We start from the raw sequence: 21,248 nt of genomic DNA, 5'->3' as shown, positions 1-21,248 counted from the left end.
AAAAGACTGTTAAACTAAAAGGAAGAAATACCCTTCGGGCTCATAATTCAGCCTAAACAGGTGCTTTTAGTGCACACTGGGTGTAGCAATGGGCTCTTTAAAGGGCTTCAAGAGAGAGGGAGGCACTCTCTTTTCTTTCAGAAAATCTTCTAGAAGGTTCACTCATTCAGGATCCCAGCACAGCATAGCAGCACAGCAGTTGTCATGTTGGGATTTGTTGGCATTCATTTAGGAGGTAGAGCAATAAGATCAGGAGCTTTCTAAGGAATCCGGGAGAGCCAAGGCATGGATGGTACCCAAACGCTGAGTGACTAGCCCCAGAAACTACTCAGATACCAGGGCAGAAATGAAGTAAGCTGGCAGGAGTCAGGGAGCACAGATGCAGAGCAGTTCTAGGCAAGTCACCAAGAACACGGTTGATCAACATTTTTGGAGCACCCTGTAAAAAATTCTGGGAAAGCTCACTGAATCCCATACATTCAGGCCCAGGGTGTGTGTGGTGTTAACAGTGACAACAGTAATGCTAATAATAACAATAACCATAGCTATGACTGATTGAATGCAAAGGTCATACAGGAGTCCCTCCTTCTCTGAGGGAGATACCTTCCAAAATCCCCCAGTGCATGCTTAAAACTACAGATAGTACCAAACCCTATATACATATATGTCTATGATAAACTTTAATTTATTAAAGTAGGCACAATAAGAGATTCGCAATGATAATAATACAATAGAACAATTATAAGACTATACTGTCATCAAAATGATGTGAATGCACTCTCTCTCACACAATATCTTATTGTATAACACTCTTCTTGGGATGATGTGAGATGATAAAATGCCTACGTGATGAGACGAGGTGAGATAAATGACTATCGGCAGTGCCACTTAGGGTTAGAATACCACTGACCTTCAGAAGGTCAGGAGGGGGATCATCTGTTCCCCATGGTGGACTGCGGTATCTCTATTAATTTAATGTCTTCGTTCCTATACTGTAAGCTCCAGAGGGGCTTCTGTTTATGTAACTTAGTTACACACCTAGCCTCTAGCATCATGTTTAGAGCTCGAATAAATCTTGTAAGGTGTGACAGACTAAAAAGCTAAGAAATAAGAGAGAGGGAGGGAGGGGGAAAGAGTGGGAGGGAGGGAGGAAGGATAGAAGGAAGGAAAGAAGAAAGGAGAGAGAGGAGGAAGGAAAACAACTTGAAGCTCAGGATTGCCCAAAGGTCCTCAGCCAGTAGTTTAAAGAGGCAGGATTTGAACCTAGGTCTGCTTTGACTTCGAAGCCTGTGTATTTACCTGTTATATCATATAAGTAACTAGAAAAGAAAAACAGCCCTTTGGGTAAAGAAGACTGGAACAGGGACAAGTACCAGCTACAGAATGCTTCATATATTTTCCTCTGGGTTACAAATAGATTTCAGAGCAGAGAGTTTCAGCCCCCAAAGGTAAGAGGAGAGGAGCTACAGAGTCGGAGGTGTGCACAGGTGAATCCAGTTACCAGAGACAGTAGGGATCTCCATCAATGAACTTTAGCAAGGACACAAGGGGTTTTAACGGAGATATTGTTGAAGAAAAATGGAACACGGAGAGGTCAACCTCTGTCAGCAGTAAGATCTCTTAAGCACATCTATCTTTCCGATCTGGCTTAGAGGGAAAGAGTTTCAGTGATGAAAGCCAGCTTAATAAACTAACTGATTCACTATCAGAATGGCTGTCGAATAATTGAAGTGCTTCACAGCCATTTAAAAACAGGTACATGAAAAAAAAAAAAAAAAGCACATGATATACTCAAAGATCTTCATCTTTTTTTACCTGTCAACATGACTCTGAAAAAAATCTAATATCAAAATTTGGTGAGTGCTGTGAAGTGTGTAAACCTGGTGATTCACAGACCTGTACCCCTGGGGATAAAAATATATGTTTATAAAAAATAAAAAATTAAATTAAAAAAATAAAAAATAAAATCTTAGGGGTACCTGGGGGGGGCAGAGGGGTAAAAAAAAAAAAAAAAAAAAAAACCATTTGGGTTAGAGAAGGAGTTTATTCAATAGTTGAATTAAACCATCACCTGAGCCCTCGGACCTCAGCAGAGACAGTGCTAAATGGATTTGGGGAAGGTTACCATAATCCCTTCCAATCTCCCTTAGTTTTCCTGAAAATAAATGGGACATTTAAGTAAAGGTAGAGTATTTACTACTCCAAGACAGATTCAAGGCAGTCTCCTCTCAAAACAACAACAAAAAACCCAGAAGGCCATCTGTAGCTACTCCAGTCCATTCAACATCCAAAGTAATTGTTTACAAATGCAGATGGAAATGTGACTTCTCCTTAAACCCCTCCAGTGGCTTTCCACTGCCTTCCAATTCCAGATCCATCTCCATCGCTCACACAGCCCCGCCTGGTCTGAATCTCGCCTTCCTCCTCTCCTATTTCCATTCCCTCCCTTCACTCCTCCATCCCCTCCAACCATTCTGGCTTTTCTTTTGTTCCTTGAGCTTCCCAAGTCCCCCGGCCGTGGGTTGGCCCCGCAGTGCCCACTCATGAAACACTGTGCTCCCAGATCTTGACATGTCATGTTGTGAAGAAGTCTCCGCTATAATGTCTTTCCTGACCATGGAAAGCAGCTTTGATCCCCACTGCCCCACGCCTTTCCCAGTGAGTCTTTTTCATTGACTCTACCACAATCTAAAATTATCTTGTTTATTCATTTGGTTGATGAGTCTTGTCCCCTCACAGTCGGAGGCAAGCCCCAGCAGAGCAAGGACTCTTTGCTCCCTTGTAACCCGCACTCAGAAGCATGGCTGGCTCACAGCATACCACCACCACTAGAGACTGTCCTCCGTTATCTTGGCCAAAACTCACTGAGAGGGCAACAAACTCTATTCTTCCATCTGTCTGCATGAGGGGCATTGACACAAAGATAGAAGATAGTGGAAAACTCAAAAGAAGAACCCTAGTTGAATATTTTGATCTGGCAATTGGATTGCTTGGATTAGACCTTGCTGAGATCACATTCAAAACAATATTTGGGTTTGTAATTAGGCCGAGATAGATTTCATCTGAACACACTTTAAAATGCATTTGAAATTGTCCCACTGCATAGTAATTATTAGAAACAATATTTTTACCCAGTTTCACAAAATTATATGTAGCATTTCCTGCTCAAATAAATATTTTGCCAAATGCAGGACTGTGTTCTTCACCAAGTATCCAGGAATGATGAAAATCATTTGTATGTGTGAAAGGTGGACGATAATGGGGAGAGAAGTTAACTCCAGTAGGGTTACATCCAGAAACCCTTTTGGTAGAGCACAGAATTTTTTTTAAAGACTTTATTTATTTATTTGACAGAGACAGAGAGAGAGCATGAGTGGGGGTAGGGGCAGAGGGAGAGGCAGAAGCAGGCTCCCCGGTGAGCAGGGCGCCTGACATGGGGACCTGATCCCAGGACCCGAGGACCATAACCTGAGCTCAAGGCAGACACTTAACCAACGGCACCACCTGGGCGCCCCAGAGCACAGAATCTTAAAACTAGTTAGCACCTTCAAAATTATTTAAGCTAACCTTTACTTGAAAAGTTTCTGAAATACTAAATGTAACAACAGCCCTAAAGCTACACTGTGTTTATATAAAAATTTACTGCTTTTAAAAATATTTTCACCTATATTTTGTGCTTGGATATTTACCACCAAGTGAGAAAGGCAGGAAAGCTCATTTGCCATTCCACAGATGGGAAAATAGAAGAGATGGTGACTTACCCAAAATACACAGCCAGGACCTTCAAAGAGGACACAGAAAATCAATTCCCACCCACCTGGCAAATTCTTGGCCTCATCCTCATAGCTAATAAAGAATGGTGCCAGGAGATGTTAGAATTTTTTGAATTAAAATCAATTTCTTTCTACTACTTTGCTCTCTCTTCTGAATGTTAGATAGCTTGTCCAAAGTCACTTAGCTGGCTGGAGCGCTGTCAGGACTCGAGCCCAAAGCAGAACTGCGACCACCTCACCCAACTGTCTTGCCAAATGAAAACGAAATCTTCCTGACACACCACGTGACTCATTAACATGAGCCATTCTAGCTCAATATACAAACCAACCTCCAGCTAACAGTCTAAATGTCTGACAACAGGGAAGAGTAACATAAATGATAAAGCGATGGGATATTCTACAACCAGTACAAATAATGCTCGTGAAGACCATTTCAGGAGGATGATAATGGTAGCTCGCATTTCTTGACTGAGCATTGACTCTGTGCCAAATACTGTTTTTCATATATTATATGTCACATATATATAATTATAATATATATTATAAAAATAATACTCACTATACATAATACGTTAAGCTCATTTAGTCCTTATAATAACCTTTCCCGATAGGGATTATCCCATACAGAGAAGAGACAGAAGCACAAAGGGGTTAAATAATTGGCCTAAACCTAAAGAGCTGACAAGTGTAGAGGAGTCAAAGTTTACATGTCTCCAGTGTGTCTCCAGATCCATTACTCTTAACAAATATGCATACTGCCTAGGACAGTGGTTCCAATCTAATGCCAAGTGGAAAAGCCATAGGTGTCTGCGTGTGGATATACACACATGTGTGCATACATATATTCTGATCAAATTGGGTCCTTTGACATATTTATTTTGCCTGTAAAGCTATTAAGAGCTAGACTTCATTGAGTGCTTACCTATTATGCCAGGTAAGTGTCACCTGAAGTCCGTACATTTTTTTTTATTTAATTTCCCCACTATCTTTTTTTTAAAAAGATTTTATTTATATATGTGAGAGAATCAGAGAGAGAGAGAGGGAGAAAAAAAAAAGAGAGAGCATGAGAGGGGAGAAGGTCAGAGGGAGAAGTAGACTCTCTGATGAGCAGGGAGACCGATGTGGGACTTGATCCTGGACTCCAGAATCATGACTTGAGATGAAGGCAGCTGCTTAAACAACTGAGGCATCCAGGTGCCCTAATTTCCCCCACTATCTTATGTGGAGGGTGTTCTTCTACCCTCTTTACTGCTAACAGCGCTGAGGCTTGAAGGGCTTCAGATTGTCCCCAAAGTCCATGTTCTACACTCAACAAATTGTCACAGTGGTTACTTATTTCATAATAATGAGATAATTGGAGATTTCAATTTCTCCTTTGTATCTTCCTGTTTTCTGAGTTTTCTACAATGAAACCCGGTCTCTCCTAAAATGAGAGCAAAACAATTAATGTAGTCAGGCAGACTGTGTGAGATACTAGATTAACTGCACGCTCCTGAACCAGAATGTGGCGCTCAGCTAGAGCAAGCCTACGCAGCAGATGGGTGCTCTGGGGAGAGGAGAGGGCGCAGGATCCTGGGTACTGCCTGGCATCCAGGAACCATACTGGAGCCTTCAATGTTCCCAGCAGAATAACCTTTAATATACCTTTCATAGGAACCAAGTGCTTCTTTTAATGTTTTGCATATATCAACTCATATAATTCTCATGATACATACACTGAGCAGCTTGTCTATTTCCCAAAAAGTTGCGATCCCTCAATAGCATTCATTTATTCACCGGCTTTTTACTGAGTACTTACACATGCCATACATTGGGAATACAAAATTGAGTGAGACACGGTCCCTGCTCTGAGTCCTTGGTTCTTGGCGGAGGAGCCAACAAAGTAGGTATATAAATGGAAAATGGCAGGTAAGATTTATTAAGAGTTTAACACATTACCTCAAGACTGCCTCATCAACCCCTACTTGCCAGCCACCCTATGGCTTCTAGACTTGCCTGCCAGTCCCTTCCATCAAATGAACCAGTTCCTTAAAAATATCTCTTTCTCTCCCTCTCTCTCTCTTTCCCTCTTCCTTCCCCCTCTCCCTCTCCCTGGCCCTCGCCCTCTCCCTCTTTCTTTCTCTCTCTGTCTCTGTCTCTCTCTTTCTTTGTGTCTGCTTCTTAACCTATTGGTTTTGTACCTCTGGAAAATGCATGGCTGATTTAATCCTACAACCTCATATGAGTAAATTACCTACGAGAAAGTTACTGTTATTATCACTTCCATCTTCTAGATGAGGAAGCAGATGCACTAGCTTTTCAAGGTTACGTACATGAGATTTAACCTAGGTCACTCTGACTCCAGAGCCAGTGCTCTTAAACCTTCCGATATGTGGCCTTAGGAGGGCAAGAACTGAGAGCTAAGTGAGCTCAAGGAGCAACTCACTTTCAACACGGAGAATATGGGGAGGCTTCCTTGAAGAGGGGCCACTTCTATTTGACCTTGAATGATCAGAGCAGACTATGCCCATGTAGATAAGGGAAGGAATAGCATATACAAAGAAATGAGAAAAGCAAGGAGCTACTGTCTGGCTGGTACAAGGTGTTTTTGAAGAGATGAGGTAGCCGGTGTGTGAAAGTGTTACACCACACACAAAAGCATTTGAGCTTCATCTTAGAGGCATGGGAAAAAAAAATCAAAGGCAGGTGGGGAAAGTGATGTCTTTGATGGCTGTGAGGTGCATGGATGGGAAGCAGCAAGATCTGATCAGGTATGGTAGCAGAGGATAAAAGGGAGAGAACAGAGCCAAGATCTTTTAGGAAGGATCATCTATAACTCTAAAGGACCAACTGCTGTGTGGCAAGTTGGAAGGAGAAATGAGGAATGAATCCAAGCACAGCCTGGGGCTTGACTACCTGGTAGACACAATCCTTTGAACGGGAGGCCCTCGGAGCCTAAGAAAAACTTGGTGGTTAAAGTCTATAGTACAAGAGAAGGGTCCTACCTGTTATAGGGCTTATAGACCATTTTCTACCATTGCTACCAACCCTAGTGCTGTGAGCATGCCACTTTTCCGTGATACTCTAAGGCATTTGTAAAGGTTGGGTGCAGAGAGAGACGACATACAACCCAGTTTTACTCATAGTTCTTCAACTTTGGGAAGCTGTCCATGGTAGGGAAAGCAACGTTGTATCATCCCATGTGCCAATTCCAAACAACTAGTAGAGGTGGCCTGGACTACGATGGTGAGACAGATGCCAAGGCCAGAGAACATGATGTTTGAGACTGATTGGTGATAACTTCCAAGGTCAAGAAAGGTAAAGTTGTAACCCCTGGCCACTGAGAATCAAGAATGATAGAATATGTTAGTAATGAACAGTATGGTGAAGGGAGGAGAGAAATCTGTAGGTCCCACTGCAAAAGACGTACAGCAATAATCGACTTGACAGGTCAAATAGCAAGCAGTAATGCCTGGCCACTGAACGTTAAGAATCCACATGTAACAATCAAACTGAGAGAGAGTCATCAGAAAATCACTGGCATGGGCACCACATTTCTTCAGAGGTTTTCATAGTTATTATCTCATTAGAGCTTCACGATTCCGTAGGGTAGAGAGCCAGTGTCATTCCTACCTTACAAATGGGGATGCTGAGGCCAAAGCAGTTTCAGAACTAACTCAAGGTCATAGAGCTCGTCAGGAGATCCAGCCCCTTCAATTCCCAGTTGTTCCCTCCACACAGCGCTGACTCACTGACAGCAGACGCATGAGACATGGAAGCACAGGAGAGAGCTATAAATGGCCACATTGTGTGTGGATGGAGCAGAGCAGTGGCCCCTGGGGACACATTCATTTGTGTGTCTTTGGGCAGTCACCCAACCAGTCCCAGCACCTTTGAACGTGAAAGACACCATGGCTTCCAAGTCTTTGTCTATTCACATTTTTGGAATCATTACTAAAATAAACTTTGACTTGTCCCCTTATGGAGAGAATAAAAATCCTTGGGTAAGTGATTTCATTTGGCTCTGGTTTTCTCAACTGCGAAACGGGGTTGGACTAGATTGGTTCATCTTCAATGGTAGCACACACCATCATGCTTTCACAGAATGTCAGTGAACACCGAGGTGTCCTTCTCAGGGAGAAAGGGCTTTTGTTTATTGTGGGAGCCAGGCTTTTTGATAAAACATTGTGTAGAGGGTGAGCTGTGAAATTCGATATCCCATATCCCTCCACATTATAAAATTCTGGGAAACCAGTGAGTGCCACTGAAAGGTGCCCGCTTCTGTGTTTGGTGGCCTTCCTCAAGCTGATGGCTGATCTGAAGGATCATAATCTGTTAATTAAATTCTTTGCTTCATACTGAACAAAGCTTGTGAAATACTATGTCCAATCTGGTCAATCTGTTGTACATTTGTCAGCCAGAGACCCAGGCCAAACAATTTCAGATACAAGTAGGACTTTCTGGTATGATGGTTACACTATCATACAAATAAAGACCACTTGACTGGGAGTCAAACATGGTGCATAAATGCTGGTTCTGCCACTTGGTAAGATGGTCAGCTTAAGCGAGTCACATAACCTCACCAGGCCTGACTTTTCTGTTTGAAAGAAAGATAGTAAACTTGTTCCTTCTACCCCACAGAGATGATGATGTGAAAATAAAATGGATATGCACACAAGTGTATGATAGCATGTACTAGATTCTGAGCTTCTGAAAATAGAGACCACAGCTGCCTTTTTATTCCCTTGTCATATTCCCAGTGCCTAAATCACCTGACACTGAAGAGAAACCTCTGATGTACCTCTTGAATAAATGATGCATTTTGGAATGTTTGAAGTGTGTGCAAGTCAGACAATCTTATGAAAATGCCCTAAGTGAGCACAATATTTTACTCATTATTCTGCCTGTTAAAGATGGGTAACATGAGTCAGTCTCCATGGTTCTTTTTTAAAAATTCTAAATTACCAGTCCTGATACACAAGAGAAGAAGCTAATATGAACAAAAAATAAAAATGAAGGTCAAACATAGCCAAAACATTCATGAATTGATGTGTAATTCTGATTCTGGAGTCACCCTTATCATGAGGCCATTTCTCTTGTGTGGAAATGTTCAAGCTTCAAGTTATAGTTGAACACTCAGCTCTAACTCTAGGCTTGGAACCACAAGTTAAGGGAAGAGCATGATATTCACCCATTCACTTAAATATGTGGAAAAAATGAGTCCAAGAGGCACAACAGAACCAGCTTCAGAACACCAGGCTTCTGAATGCCCAGCTGTCACTAGACATGTGGATAACACAGGCTTATACCAACTGACTAATGCAAAAGGAAACTGGTTTTCATACCACTGAAGATTCACGGGTGTCTATGTTACCTTGGAGTCCCCCTCGTAAACATCCCTCTCTCCTTTTGTTCAGAAGCACTTGCTGCTCTACCCATGTTCTGAAACTCTGCACATGCTCTTTCTCCCACCTTTTTGGACTCTTCCTCCAAATGGCTGCTCACCCCATCCCCTCCTTCAAGTCTTTGCTCATACGTCTTCTCAGTGAGGCCATCCATTCCCGACTTCCTTACGATTGCAATCCCATCTACCCCACTCCTTCCTCTCCTCCACAACTTCCTCTATCTCCTTTCTCCATTCAGTTCTTCTCCAAAGTTCTGATCCCCATCGAATGTACTCTGTGTTCCATTTTATTTTCCCATCTCTCCTGCACCAAACAGGAAGCTCTGTATAGGTGGGAACTTGTAGCTGCTGTTCACTATTGAAGCTCTAGCATGTAGACCAGGGCCGAACACCTAGGACACATTTGTACAATTCATGCAATTTCTGATGAACACACGCTCAGTTCTCTGCTCTAAGGACTATAGATGAGGGTGGCATCACTGCACTCTGTCTTCTGATGCTGAAAAGGGGCAAAACGAACTTGGGGCATCGATGCAAAAGAACAGCAGAGGAGGAGTAGCCACTGAAAGGCAGAAAGTAATACATCTGAATTATTTTTGTGTTAGGAACAATTACATTTTGAAATGGGAGGAAAAGGACTCAATCATTCAATTTAAACCTTGGAGGGAGTAAGACTGGGAAATCCAAACCATTCAGTGAGTGCCAGAGACTCTTCAAGCTAGAAGCTCTAGAGGTAGGCAGATCAATTCTCTCATTTTGTTTGCAAGGAAACAGAACCCCAGAAAGGTAAAGTAACCTTCTCAAGGCACACAGCCAAACAGTCACAACACTTAGACTCAAACCTAAGTCTGACTTCTGGGTCCATGCTCTTTCCACAAAAAAACCCAGACTACACAAATTCAGCAACCATTCTGAGCTTCTAAGACTTAGGAGTTCCTCAATCAGCAATAATTTGGCAAAAACCTCATTTACCATCACATTGTATGAATGCATTATACAACATTACATTCACCTGCATTCCTTTATCTATTTAAAAATACTTTGCCAGGGGCACCGGGGTGGCTCAGTGGGTTAAGCCTCTGCCTTTGACTCAGGTCATGATCTCAGGGTCCTGGGATCAGGCCCCACATTGGGCTCTCTGCTCAGCGGGGAGCCTGCTTGCCCCTCTCTCTCTCTGCCTGCTTCTCTCCCTACTTGTGATCTCTCCCTCTCTGTGTCAAATAAGTAAATAAATAAAATATTAAAAAAAAAAAAAACCTTTGCCAGATTCCAAGTCAAACTCTACCTCTAGAAGCCAGTGTTTTCAGATCTGGTCATAATCCAGAGAAAAGGAGAGCCCTGGGAGAGAAAGATGGGGTAGAAGCATGATGGAAGTGGAGACAGGAAACGCAGCAATAAAGGAAAGCAGGAAGAGAGAGAGAAAAGGAAAAACATGTACAGCATATTCACAGCACTGCTCCTGGGATTTTCTGGGAATTTCTTTGAATAGCTGTGTTATCACTCATTTCTTTCCATTATAAAATCATTTCTTTGGAGCTAGTCACCAAAATGATTCAAACCCAAACACTTATTTTCAAATGGACCATTTCTTTTCTTTTGCTTCTCAAAATGTATTTTCTGTACATCACCACATCCCACTTAACAATGCATTATTTTTTCTTAATTATTTCATGTTTATTTTCCAGGGAGAACACAAATTTGAGCATTTATTTTTCCTACATCGACTATCACACCCCTAATAATACCTTACAATGCACCATATGAAGTCATCAGAGAAATTATATCTGGTTTCCTCCCTTCTCCAATGAATGAACAAACATACTAAGCACCCACTGTGTGTCAAGAACTAAGGATGGGAGGTGAATATGATAGACCAGATTTCCGTCCTTGTGGAGCTGAGCTCTGGAGTAATTCAGCCCATGTACCATTACACGACCATGAGTCATAAATACATCTCTGAGGAGAGAAGGTGGACTGAGACGTAGTAGGGGCACAGGGTGTGTTTGAGAGCTTGGGATGACAGGAGGATAGGGATGTCCTCCTGACGAGGTGGTGGTTTTGCTGGGACCACAAGAAAATCAGTTATTCCATGAATAGGCAAAGTCGTGTTCTAGGTGGAGTAAAAGCCCTAAGGCAAGAAAGTATCTGTTTTAAACACTCTAAAACCAGCAATAAGGCACTCAGTGTGCTTGGAGAGTCACGTCAGGCCAGAGTGGCCAGCCTCCTTTATGTGATTGACTTTAACAGAAATGAGAAGATAAAGAAGCTTTTTAAACAAGGAAGTGACATGACATGAGGTATTTCAATAGAGATTCTAAGTATCTCCCTGACATTCTGTGGATATAGTGAAACGTCATACATGTTCTGAGAATGGAGACTGACCCCTCTCCAGTGGAGTCTGACCTTCATCCCTAGTGGCTCTGCCCCTGGTAAGCGTACCATCCTGTGCCCACAGAAATATTTGGTAGTCAATATAGAAACTGGTTTGACCCAACACCTCTGCCACACACGCTACTTTCTCCTCAAGGATATCCTGCCCTTCTCATGCCCCTCAGTTCTCTTCTATCTCAGTTTGTTTCTCCTCGGGGACTATTTCAGACACATAAACCCAAATCCATTGTAATCCCTTCAACATTTTCTCCCTTCCAACTCCTGTACCATTATCTCAGTAAATTCTTTTTTTATTAATTCCATTTGTGAGTTTATATAATGAAAGTAATCAGAGTTTAACAGTAGTACATGTGATAAAATTGAATTGAGGAAAGGTAAACCGTGAGAATGGAAGTAAAATTAAACATAATTGAAAATCCAGTGTCATAACCCTCTAAAACTTTTGGAAATATACCTGAAAACACTCTTCAGAATGTGTCTCCATATCCTCATTGTCCTCTAATTAAATCTTCCCTTTCACAAATACCAGCATTTCAAATTGAAAACCTATTTCATCCCATTGTTCTCTTCTGGCTACTTACTGTGGTAACTGTATTGTTCTTCACACATTTCATTGCAAATATTTAGTATTTCAACTAAATCCTGGGTTAATAGCCTTTGAACATCTCGTATGAGACTCTAATCATATATATCATTATTCCTATGGGAAAACCTGTTGCAAGTGAGCAATTCATAAACAAACTTTCAGGAACATAAAAACTGAGTTGGTGACTTCCTGCAATTATTATTTGAAACATGGATAATGTATGTGCCAAATCCAAAAGAAAGAATTGTCCAGAGTCTTCTAGAATGGTTTATCTAAGATAAGCTTTTTAAGACTGCATATTCTTTTTAGAGATTTAAAGTGTTGACCCTTGGAATTGTATGGGAAGTTACACATATAAGAATACTCTTTCTGACACAGAGCCTCAAGGAAGGAGAGAACTTACATAAAGCATGACCCATGTACTAGAATCTCATATGCATGCTTAAGATTTTCCAAAATAACTTCACTCTTTCTGGGAAGTTAGAAGCATTCCCCTTAAAACTTCTTAGCTAACTAGAAAATGAACAATTCCAGCTTCAAAATGCTTTGTTCCTTTTTCATCAGATCAAAGAGTTTTCCAAATAAATAAAACTCTATTTCTAGATAGAAAAAAAATCTTTACTATTATAAGTTTCATTGCAACAACAAAAGCTCAGTTAAGCTAGGATTGTTCGAAATTGTATAAATAATAATTTTGGAGATAAAAAGCATTAATGAGGAATTAAAAGGTATGGCCTGGGTGGTCCAATTGGTTAAGCATCTGCCTTTGGCTCAGGTCATGATCTCAGGATCTTGGGATGGAGTCCCACATCAGGCTTTCTGCTCAGTGGTGAGTCTGCTTCACTCTCTCACTCTCCCTCTCTCTCTCACTTAAATAAATAAAATCTTTTTTAAAATGTATTAAAAAACAAAAAATAAATAAAAGGTATGGTCTGTGGATATTCATATTCAAAAGAGAGAGAGAAAGAGAATATACCACCCAAGAAACTAGTTTTCAGTTAGCTCCTAGTTTTCAGTCAGGTTAAGATGCCCATCTTGATACAATTTTTTTTAAAGTTCCTATTATAAAATGTTATGAGGGATCAAAAATATAGGCATTGTTGTTAAATGAACTTGGGTCCAGAAAATCCTCTTCTCCATTTATTAGAATTCAGGAAAACCATATAATTATGTCTTCTGGGATAAACACGCTAATGCAAAACATCCAGGTGACTATGCTGGTTCATTGTTTTTCCTCTAAAATTGAAGGAAGCAATAGATACATGGCAAAATAAAGAACTCCAATTTGGTTTATGCTATTTATAAGAACTTGAATGAACTAAAAAAAAAAATGAAATTGAGTTCAAATTCCTTTCTGCCCATTTTCTGCTTCAAAATATTATTTTTTTATTTTTACAATTTCAAAAAAGGACTGCATGCAGAATACTCTTATTTATAGGCCATCATGATTAGTAAATATTACAAAAATTATTCAATCACCCTGTACATTACAATTATATCCTGCAACCCCTTAACAATGTACTTGTTAATTTTAAAAATTGTTATATAGGATGAAACCACTGGCACCCTAAAACTTATCCTTCCAAGACGGTACCTAAGAGCCTGACTATGGAACTAAAAGCATAGGTAATTGCAGACAGCTCTGTGAGACAAGGGAAAACTTCCCAGGCTGCCCTACAAACATAGAGATGTCCTAAGAAACACTGACTTTGCTTCACTTATCTTAGGAAGGGGTAACTAAAATGGCCTTTTCAAACTTTAATAGGAATGCATGAAAACGACAGAATCCTTGAAGAGTTGCCCTAATCACACAGACTGCATTGTAAGCTTAACCAGTACATGCGCCTTTTAGCAAATAACTCCCTTTGCTCACCCTCTTTCCCTCCACATTCATATAGAAGGTTCCATATTATGTGGCTTTCTTCAGGAAAGACAGAACTCAATACCAACCGCTGCCAAAAAAAAATAAAGACGGCAGGAATCAGCGAATCCAGTATCAAATTAAAATATATGTTTTTAAATGAAAATATTTGAAAGGAATCATGGAGCCACAAACTTCTGCTAACACGTCTGAGGTCCCTGCAGAATTATTTCCCTACCTTCAGGGATGTTAGCATCACTAGGGAGGTAGTAACATTCCTCATCTACAACCAGACATTGAATGAATGGAGCCCGTATCTGATTCCATCAAAACAGGATCACAAAACTAAACTATGAGCCCTTCTGAAGAATATTTGTTTATTCCTGTTTTACACAGAGTTGAGAAGTAGCTTTGAAAAGTTGCCATGGCCATGTTTTCCTGAGCGGACAATTAAACCCTTTGATGAACGTCGAAATATATACAGTGTAAATGTAGGGTCTCTCCCTTCCTTAATAATGTATATGTGTTGACGACTGCATGTGTGTATAACCCTGTGTATGCGTGTGGGCACGTAGATGAAATGTACTAGTTGAGGAGAGACATCATTTAACCATCTTAATGTTGGGTGACACAGCCTGAGAGCTCACTGCTGTTTCAGCAGAGGGCTTCCATGACAGGATTTTAGGGTGACTTTGAGGGGTTCCTTATCTTTCCAAGGTTATTGTGATAGATGGAACAGTCTACTTCCTCTAGGGGTGAGTTAAGTGGAAATAACTGCTCCGCCACATCTTCCTGACACGAACAATTCAGAGGTGAAATTCTGGGATGCAATACCAGAAACATACATGTATTATCAAAAAGACTGGCAACTAAGTTCCAAGGCTGTTGATAGGCAAATTGATCTCTAGATAAGGTTCCTACCCGCCTTTCTAAGGTCACTGAACCATTAAGATAATAAGTCTTGAAAAGCATTTAAGTAGGAACTGTGGGTAGATAAAAATGACTAGTTTCATTTATATTCTGAAGCCAATGGAAACACCTGTCCATTTTCTTTTGCAGGGATCTCACAGAAGGCAACTGCATCTATAGTGTCACCTCTAATTCAAAACGGTGCTAAAAAACATCCTTCATTGGATGAATTTGGCAGACCCAGGGTGATAGTGCTAATTCAGCTCCCACACAAGTCTTTGTTCCAGTTCTCATCTCAGTTTAGGCAGCTCAGATAAGCTTATCATAGGGCTTTGAACCAACTGACATTCTGGAATGGCACAATAAGCGATATCTCCAGGAGAGTTGTTAATGAGCGTCAATAAATATGACTTCCTTCGAAAAAGACACTTTAACTCCGTAGTTTGCAAGGCAAGAAGTGAAAATGAAAGATCTTCCACTTCTCTGTGTAAGATTCAGACCTAATCAGAATGTATGCAGATTTCTTTTTAGGAAATGCTACAAATGAAATTTAGCTGGAGAAATATACTACCTCTAGAGATAAAATTGTTCTTTTTTTTTCTGAAAAGGGTAATCCACATGAGTTTAAATTGAAAAGTATATCAGTAATACTCTTTCTGTTTGTCTTGCCTTGTAATTCAAAGATTAAATTCATTTCAAATTAATGAAAATGATTTAATCTCAGGGCATTAGTAATTTCAGTTTATTTAGACCTGTATTTTAAAGAACTAGCTTGAGAGCTCTTTGCAAACAAGACGAGGCTCCAAAACAAAATGATACCCAATCTCTCTTTTAAGGTTATTTTCTAAAATCTGTGAGCCATGACTGTAGAATTCTTCACTCCCCCAAATTACATTAACAGTGTTTGACATGATGACACAGAGAGCAAAAAGAATTCATTTCTACCAAATAAGTGTGGGCTACACCACTGCTTTTTGAAAACATCCTCCTCTTATTCCATTTTGGTAAATTTCTAAGGAATGTTTAAAATCTGTAGGACAGACCTTGGCTTAAGAGGTGGCCTCTCTGCCATTTTCATGGCTGATTTGAGACCCATTATGCACTTGATTCTGCATTGTGAAATCCAGGCTGGGGACAAATTTCTGCCTGTCATCTTAGGAAAGGCCAGGAGTTTTGCACCATCCTGTAGTGTGAAAACAAAATCAAAGACAGGGTAGGGCTGCCTGCTTCTTTCTTAATCAGCTTGCAGCTTTTTTTTGAGGCAATCTTGGTTGTCAACTATCTCAGGCTTAGAAGGGTAATTTAGTAGAATAAAATATTATTTAAACAACATCTCCCTAGGGAAAGTTCCTTCTTACACTTAATATCGAATGCAAAAAGGTAATCAGTAAGTAATTATTTGGTGCTTGGCTAAGAATCATTGCACGGGAATGCATTTAAGAAGCGCAAAATCTTTTTTTTTTTTAACCTGATAAGACCCTGAATCCGGGGCTAAGAGGCCCAGATATCTTCCTCATATTGCTCGTTCTGTTGCAATGACATCCCCATGTAACTATAAAGCTTATGGACTAAATTTGCTGCACTTCCTACCCCAACAATAACATGTAAATTGTGGAGATAAAAATGTCTTACAAGAATTTTTTTAAAAAAACTTAAACAGTTCACTGAAAACGACAGCATGGATAACTCTGTCAATGACCTCCCCTATCTAATGTCAATTTCAGAAAACAAGTTTCCATTGTAAATGTTTAATCATGTAGTCCCAGGAACCCAGAGCAGAAAACCTTATCTTCTCTCCCAACTTATTTGCTCTGCAAGCTCTTTCTTAGCTCTATCTCAGCTCCCTGGAAGCACTTTAGGTGCTCCCCCCACCCCCAGAAGAACTGGGAGCTCCTAGGTTCTGAGCTAAACAGAAGCCTTGTGGTTTGATTCCATTAGTCTGAGCCCTGGTCTGCTGCAAGCAAACTGCAGCATTTCTGTTTGCAAATCCTGGCAACCAGGTTCTAGACCAGCCACAAACCCAGGCTGCACACATTCTTCAACGCTGTTCTACCCAGACCTTGCCTGAAGCCAGTCAACCACAGCAGAAAGCATCCTACCTTCCATCATGGTGGCAGAATTGCATTCCTTAATTTCCAAGGAGTCTGAAAAAATACAGGAGGATAAGATTCCAGGTCCCAGCTAAGTCCTCACAACGCCGCTGCCGAGAGGTCTGCTCTGTCCACTGCTGAAGCCAAAGGAGACAAGTGTTAACCCCAAAGACAGGCCATGGATGCTGCTGGTGCCGCTTCACCTACAGGCTCCCAGGAAGATGCTGCGAGAGAAAGGGAGAGGAACAGCAAGCCGGCCGAGCTGCACCGCCTGCGCTGCCTCGGCCAATCCCTTCAGCTCTGGACCGCGTCACATGGTAGCCAGCCTGCATCTCCTGACACAATACCCCGGGAGAGCACACAGAACCTATTTTCCGTCCCTATTCCCCTCCACCCCCACCCCTCCCGCTTGTCACCAAACGCACAGCCCCTTCCCCACCTGGTGACGCACTTCCCCGCCCCTCCTCTCCGTCTTCTTAAGCCTATTGCAGCGGCTGGGTACCCGAGATTAATTATCAGACGCTGCCACCTTAACGGGGGACTCGGGCATGAAAGGAGCACCTAAGTGGCTTGCTGCGGAGGGGGTTGGGTTTTTTTTTTCTTCTTTGAAAGAAAAACTTGTTAATAATTCCGTGCAGTCTGATGTCTTCGCCGCACACTTGTAAGCTCCCATTCCCATCGCCTTTTGCCCTGAAGGAATTCCAAACGTTAATGTCTGTGGCCTCCGCACACGTCCGTGAGTCTCTCTCCCTCCCTCCTCCCTTTCTCTCTTGAAAGAGAGAAAAATCAATCCGGCTGACGTCACATCATAAGCAATTATCCCCAAAAGGATGATGCAGAAGAAATTTCATCCCAGCTGCCTTCAACAGAGCCAGGGAATTAATCGCGCATGACATGCCCAAGAGCTGGGAACTGTCATTAAAACAAAGAAACAAAAGAACCCACCCGAGTGGGGCTCTGGAATCAAACTGGCAACGCTTGAGATAATTTCTGGGGCGGGAGGCGGGAGAGAGGGCAGCAGGCAGGGCGGCCAGGCCTTCGCCCGGCAGAGGACTGCTGTGCACGCCTTCTGCTCCCGCGGCAACCCGGACGCGCCGCCGGCCCGGACCGACCCCGCGGCGCTCGGCGTTCCAGTCCCGGCTCCCGTGCCCGCCGCGCGCCTCCCCGGGGCCCTACTCGCGGGAGCCGCCTCCTTCCCCAGGTGGAGCGGGGCTGTGCCGCCAACTGCAGGCCCTGGAGGAAACCGACTTTCTTCTAGAGGACACCACGGTTTTTCGCAAGGCGCCCCCGGCATCTGTAACTGCCTTCCAGCCTATTCGTTCCCCCCAGTGGAAATCCGGAGGGAAGCGATCGCGCCGGGTTCTGGCCGGAGGGGTGGGTGGAGCTCAGGGGTTTGTAGCTTCCAGGGATGGAATCTGGGTGCCGGGCTGCTAAGTGGAAGGGTTATGGCCCTGGGGTCCGGCGATCTTCGGTTCCTTTCGAGTAGGCTCGGACAACTAAGGAGGAAGCAGGCAGCGGCATATGGGAGGAGGAGAAGGAGGGGAGATCAGAAGAAAAGTAAAGTCCTGCTTAGAACTCTAGGGGACAACAGCAGAAGTGGGGCATTTCTCCCTCTACAATCAAGCAAGAGGACCGGGAGAAAAGCCATTACAGCACAGACCAATCGTGAGCATCCAATGAAGTAGCTGTAAGAAGTTAAGATGCATTACACGATCGGTGTTGAGGCTCTAATGCTATTATTAATCTGTTATGTTATAGTTATATCCACAAACTTTTAATATTGCTTAGCCCATGACATAGTCTAATTCTTTCTACCAGAGCAAATACGAGGTATTGCTGGCTAAAAACTAGGAAAGAAAATACAACTCAAAAAGCTGACTGAAGATGGGACCAGGGAGCGAGACAAACCTGAAGAGACTCTTAATCTCAGGAAACAAACTGAGGGCTGCTGGGGGTTGAGGGGGAATAGGGCCGTTGGGTGATGGACATCCGGGAGGGTATGTGCTATGGTGAGTGCTGTGAACTGTGTAAGCCTGATGAATCACAGACCTGTATCCCTGAAGCAAATAATACATTATATGTTAGTTTAAAAAATAATAATAAATTAAAAAAAAAAAAAAGCTGACTGAAGAGCCTACTAACAGTTACACAAACAAAACCCCCAAAACTCAGTTCCTTAGCAACTTACAAGTTTTGAAAAACTCTTATTGTCCCTGAGGACACGTATTTCAGTGGCCTCGAAATTTCACAATGACACTCTCCAGGGAGGTACAAATGCTTGTGCCTTTTTCCTTATATCTATGAGGCAGCTGAATTTTAAAAGAGAATAGAATTTCAAAGTAAAACCTGTGTTGAGTACAACTTACACTGTTCTGAAACCTGCAGAAACGATTTTCATGAGTGTGTGTGTGTGTGTGTGTGTGTGTGTGTTTAGCCAAATTTTCTATAGTGGTTAAAAACATGAATAACTATTGGCATCAAACAGACTGAGTTCAATTCTATCCCTGCCACTTAATGAACTCTGTGGTCCTGGGCAAGTTATGTAATTCTCTGTGCCTCACAATTTCCTTATCTGTAAAGTGGAGATAAAAATAGTACCAAGTTCATAGGGCTATAAAAAGTAGCAATAACAAAACTTTATTAATAACTTACTATATGCCAGGCAGTATTCTAAATGCTTGGCCAGTAAATTACTTAGCATTAGACCAAGGGTTACAACCCGAGGTGGAACAAGTTGGAGCGTTCTGAGGCTCCAAGGGACAGGTGAGTAGAAGAGAGATTTGAAACAAAGGGGAGTAGTCACTTTCAGAGATGGAATTTTAGAGTTAAAAAAAAAAGGAATGGACTTGGAGTGGTTATTCTAAATCAAATAGAGAATTTGAAAAAGAAAAATGGCTCAGATAAAACCTGGAGGTAAGTGCAAACATGGAGATGTGGAGATGAGAATTTTTGTCAAAGATGTAAGGGGGCAAGGGAACCAGAGAAATCCAAACTGCCTGTCTTCCCACACTCAGTGTACATTTAACAGTGTATTAGGGAAAATTTTCAGAGAGACTTAGTGTGGACACAGATTTGTTTTAAACATGCAGCAAGCCAGCTAGTTAGAAATTAAGATAGTTCAAAGATTTTTTTTCCATCAGTGGGATGTTTATAGGAAAATGAAGTGTCTGGATATGATTGTCAGAGGACCGAGAAAGGGATGTGTCATTAAAGGTGGTAAGGCTAGTCAGAAGACTCATTAAACTTTGTGAAACTTGATTACCAACTGTAATTACCAATTGCTAATTGCCAACTGTAAGAACACCTGAAGAGCAAAGTTCTGCTTCAGATAAAAAATTGCTCAAGTGTGTTATCAGAACAGATTAAGCATCGTAATTTTATCTTCTCGTAGGTTTTTGAAAACAAAAAAGAGAAGTTTTTCTCAAGAACAAAGATAATGCATTATTATATGGCTCAAATTTCATTATTTCCTAGTACAATTTTTGCTTACCATCAAGTGAAAAGGGGGAACTTTTAGCTGCTAAAATAATGGAATTTTTTTTTTTTTTGCAAATTTTAAATGGAAGTCAAAGAAAAAGATTGTTTAAATTACTATCTTGCATCAAAGTGCAAAGACTGCATAGGGATTTAGTCCAGGATGGTGAGCATGTATCCAGATCATATCAGGCTCTCAGTGCCTGAAACTAGTCCAAGACCAAAAACTCAATTGCTGACATCACTACATATGGAATTTGTTTTTTCTGAAATAACATTTGTATGGTAGTGATACCCTGTTACACATGTTTCTTGGAATCAAATCCCATTGTATTCTTACTATAAAATGTTGAACTTCTTCACAATTTCCCGATTTTAGTGTGAGGAAAAATCTGTTCATAGTTCACAAAGAGAAAGAAATTCATGAGAACTGACGCAGTTCTCAAGGAAGGAAAGAAAATTAAAATAGAGGCAATGTTTAATAAATGTATTTACAGGGATATAGATAGACATATAGATAAACAAATATATTTCCAAGATAGTGATCTTAGCATGGCATTTGATTCTGTCCCTCTTGCTGTCCCTGATGAGAAAATATTGTCCAATCCCTGGAAATCAGCAAGGTCAGACTCAAAGAGTTAGATTTCCTTGGGATGAAATAGGTGAAATAATATATATTATTTGGTTTGGATATATATGTGTGTGTGTATCATAGTTAGATAGATAGATAGATAGATAGATAGATAGATAACTCTATGAGCTACCCAAATAAAAACCCCTT

At 41.4% G+C, this 21,248-nt stretch overlaps 1 protein-coding gene across 17 annotated transcripts in view; it reads right to left on the bottom strand.

The window, feature by feature from the left end:
* The window catches only part of SGIP1 (SH3GL interacting endocytic adaptor 1), a 207,306-nt gene extending 189,381 nt beyond the window's left edge, over positions 1 to 17,925 (bottom strand). For 16 of the 17 annotated variants that reach the window (XM_059375047.1, XM_059375034.1, XM_059375038.1 and 13 more), the window contains exon 1: positions 17,003 to 17,364. In XM_059375047.1, the coding sequence (XP_059231030.1) occupies positions 17,003 to 17,012 (10 nt within the window). In that variant the 5' untranslated portion in view covers positions 17,013 to 17,364. Of the gene's footprint in view, positions 1 to 17,002; positions 17,365 to 17,432 lie in introns of those variants that run through there. The other variant, XM_059375035.1, reaches the window with a different exon arrangement.
* Positions 17,926 to 21,248: the final 3,323 nt, after the last annotated feature.

This window comes from Mustela nigripes, chromosome 14, assembly GCF_022355385.1.
Source record: "Mustela nigripes isolate SB6536 chromosome 14, MUSNIG.SB6536, whole genome shotgun sequence".
Classification (NCBI taxonomy): domain Eukaryota; kingdom Metazoa; phylum Chordata; class Mammalia; order Carnivora; family Mustelidae; genus Mustela; species Mustela nigripes.
This window is presented reverse-complemented; position numbering and strand designations above follow the sequence as displayed.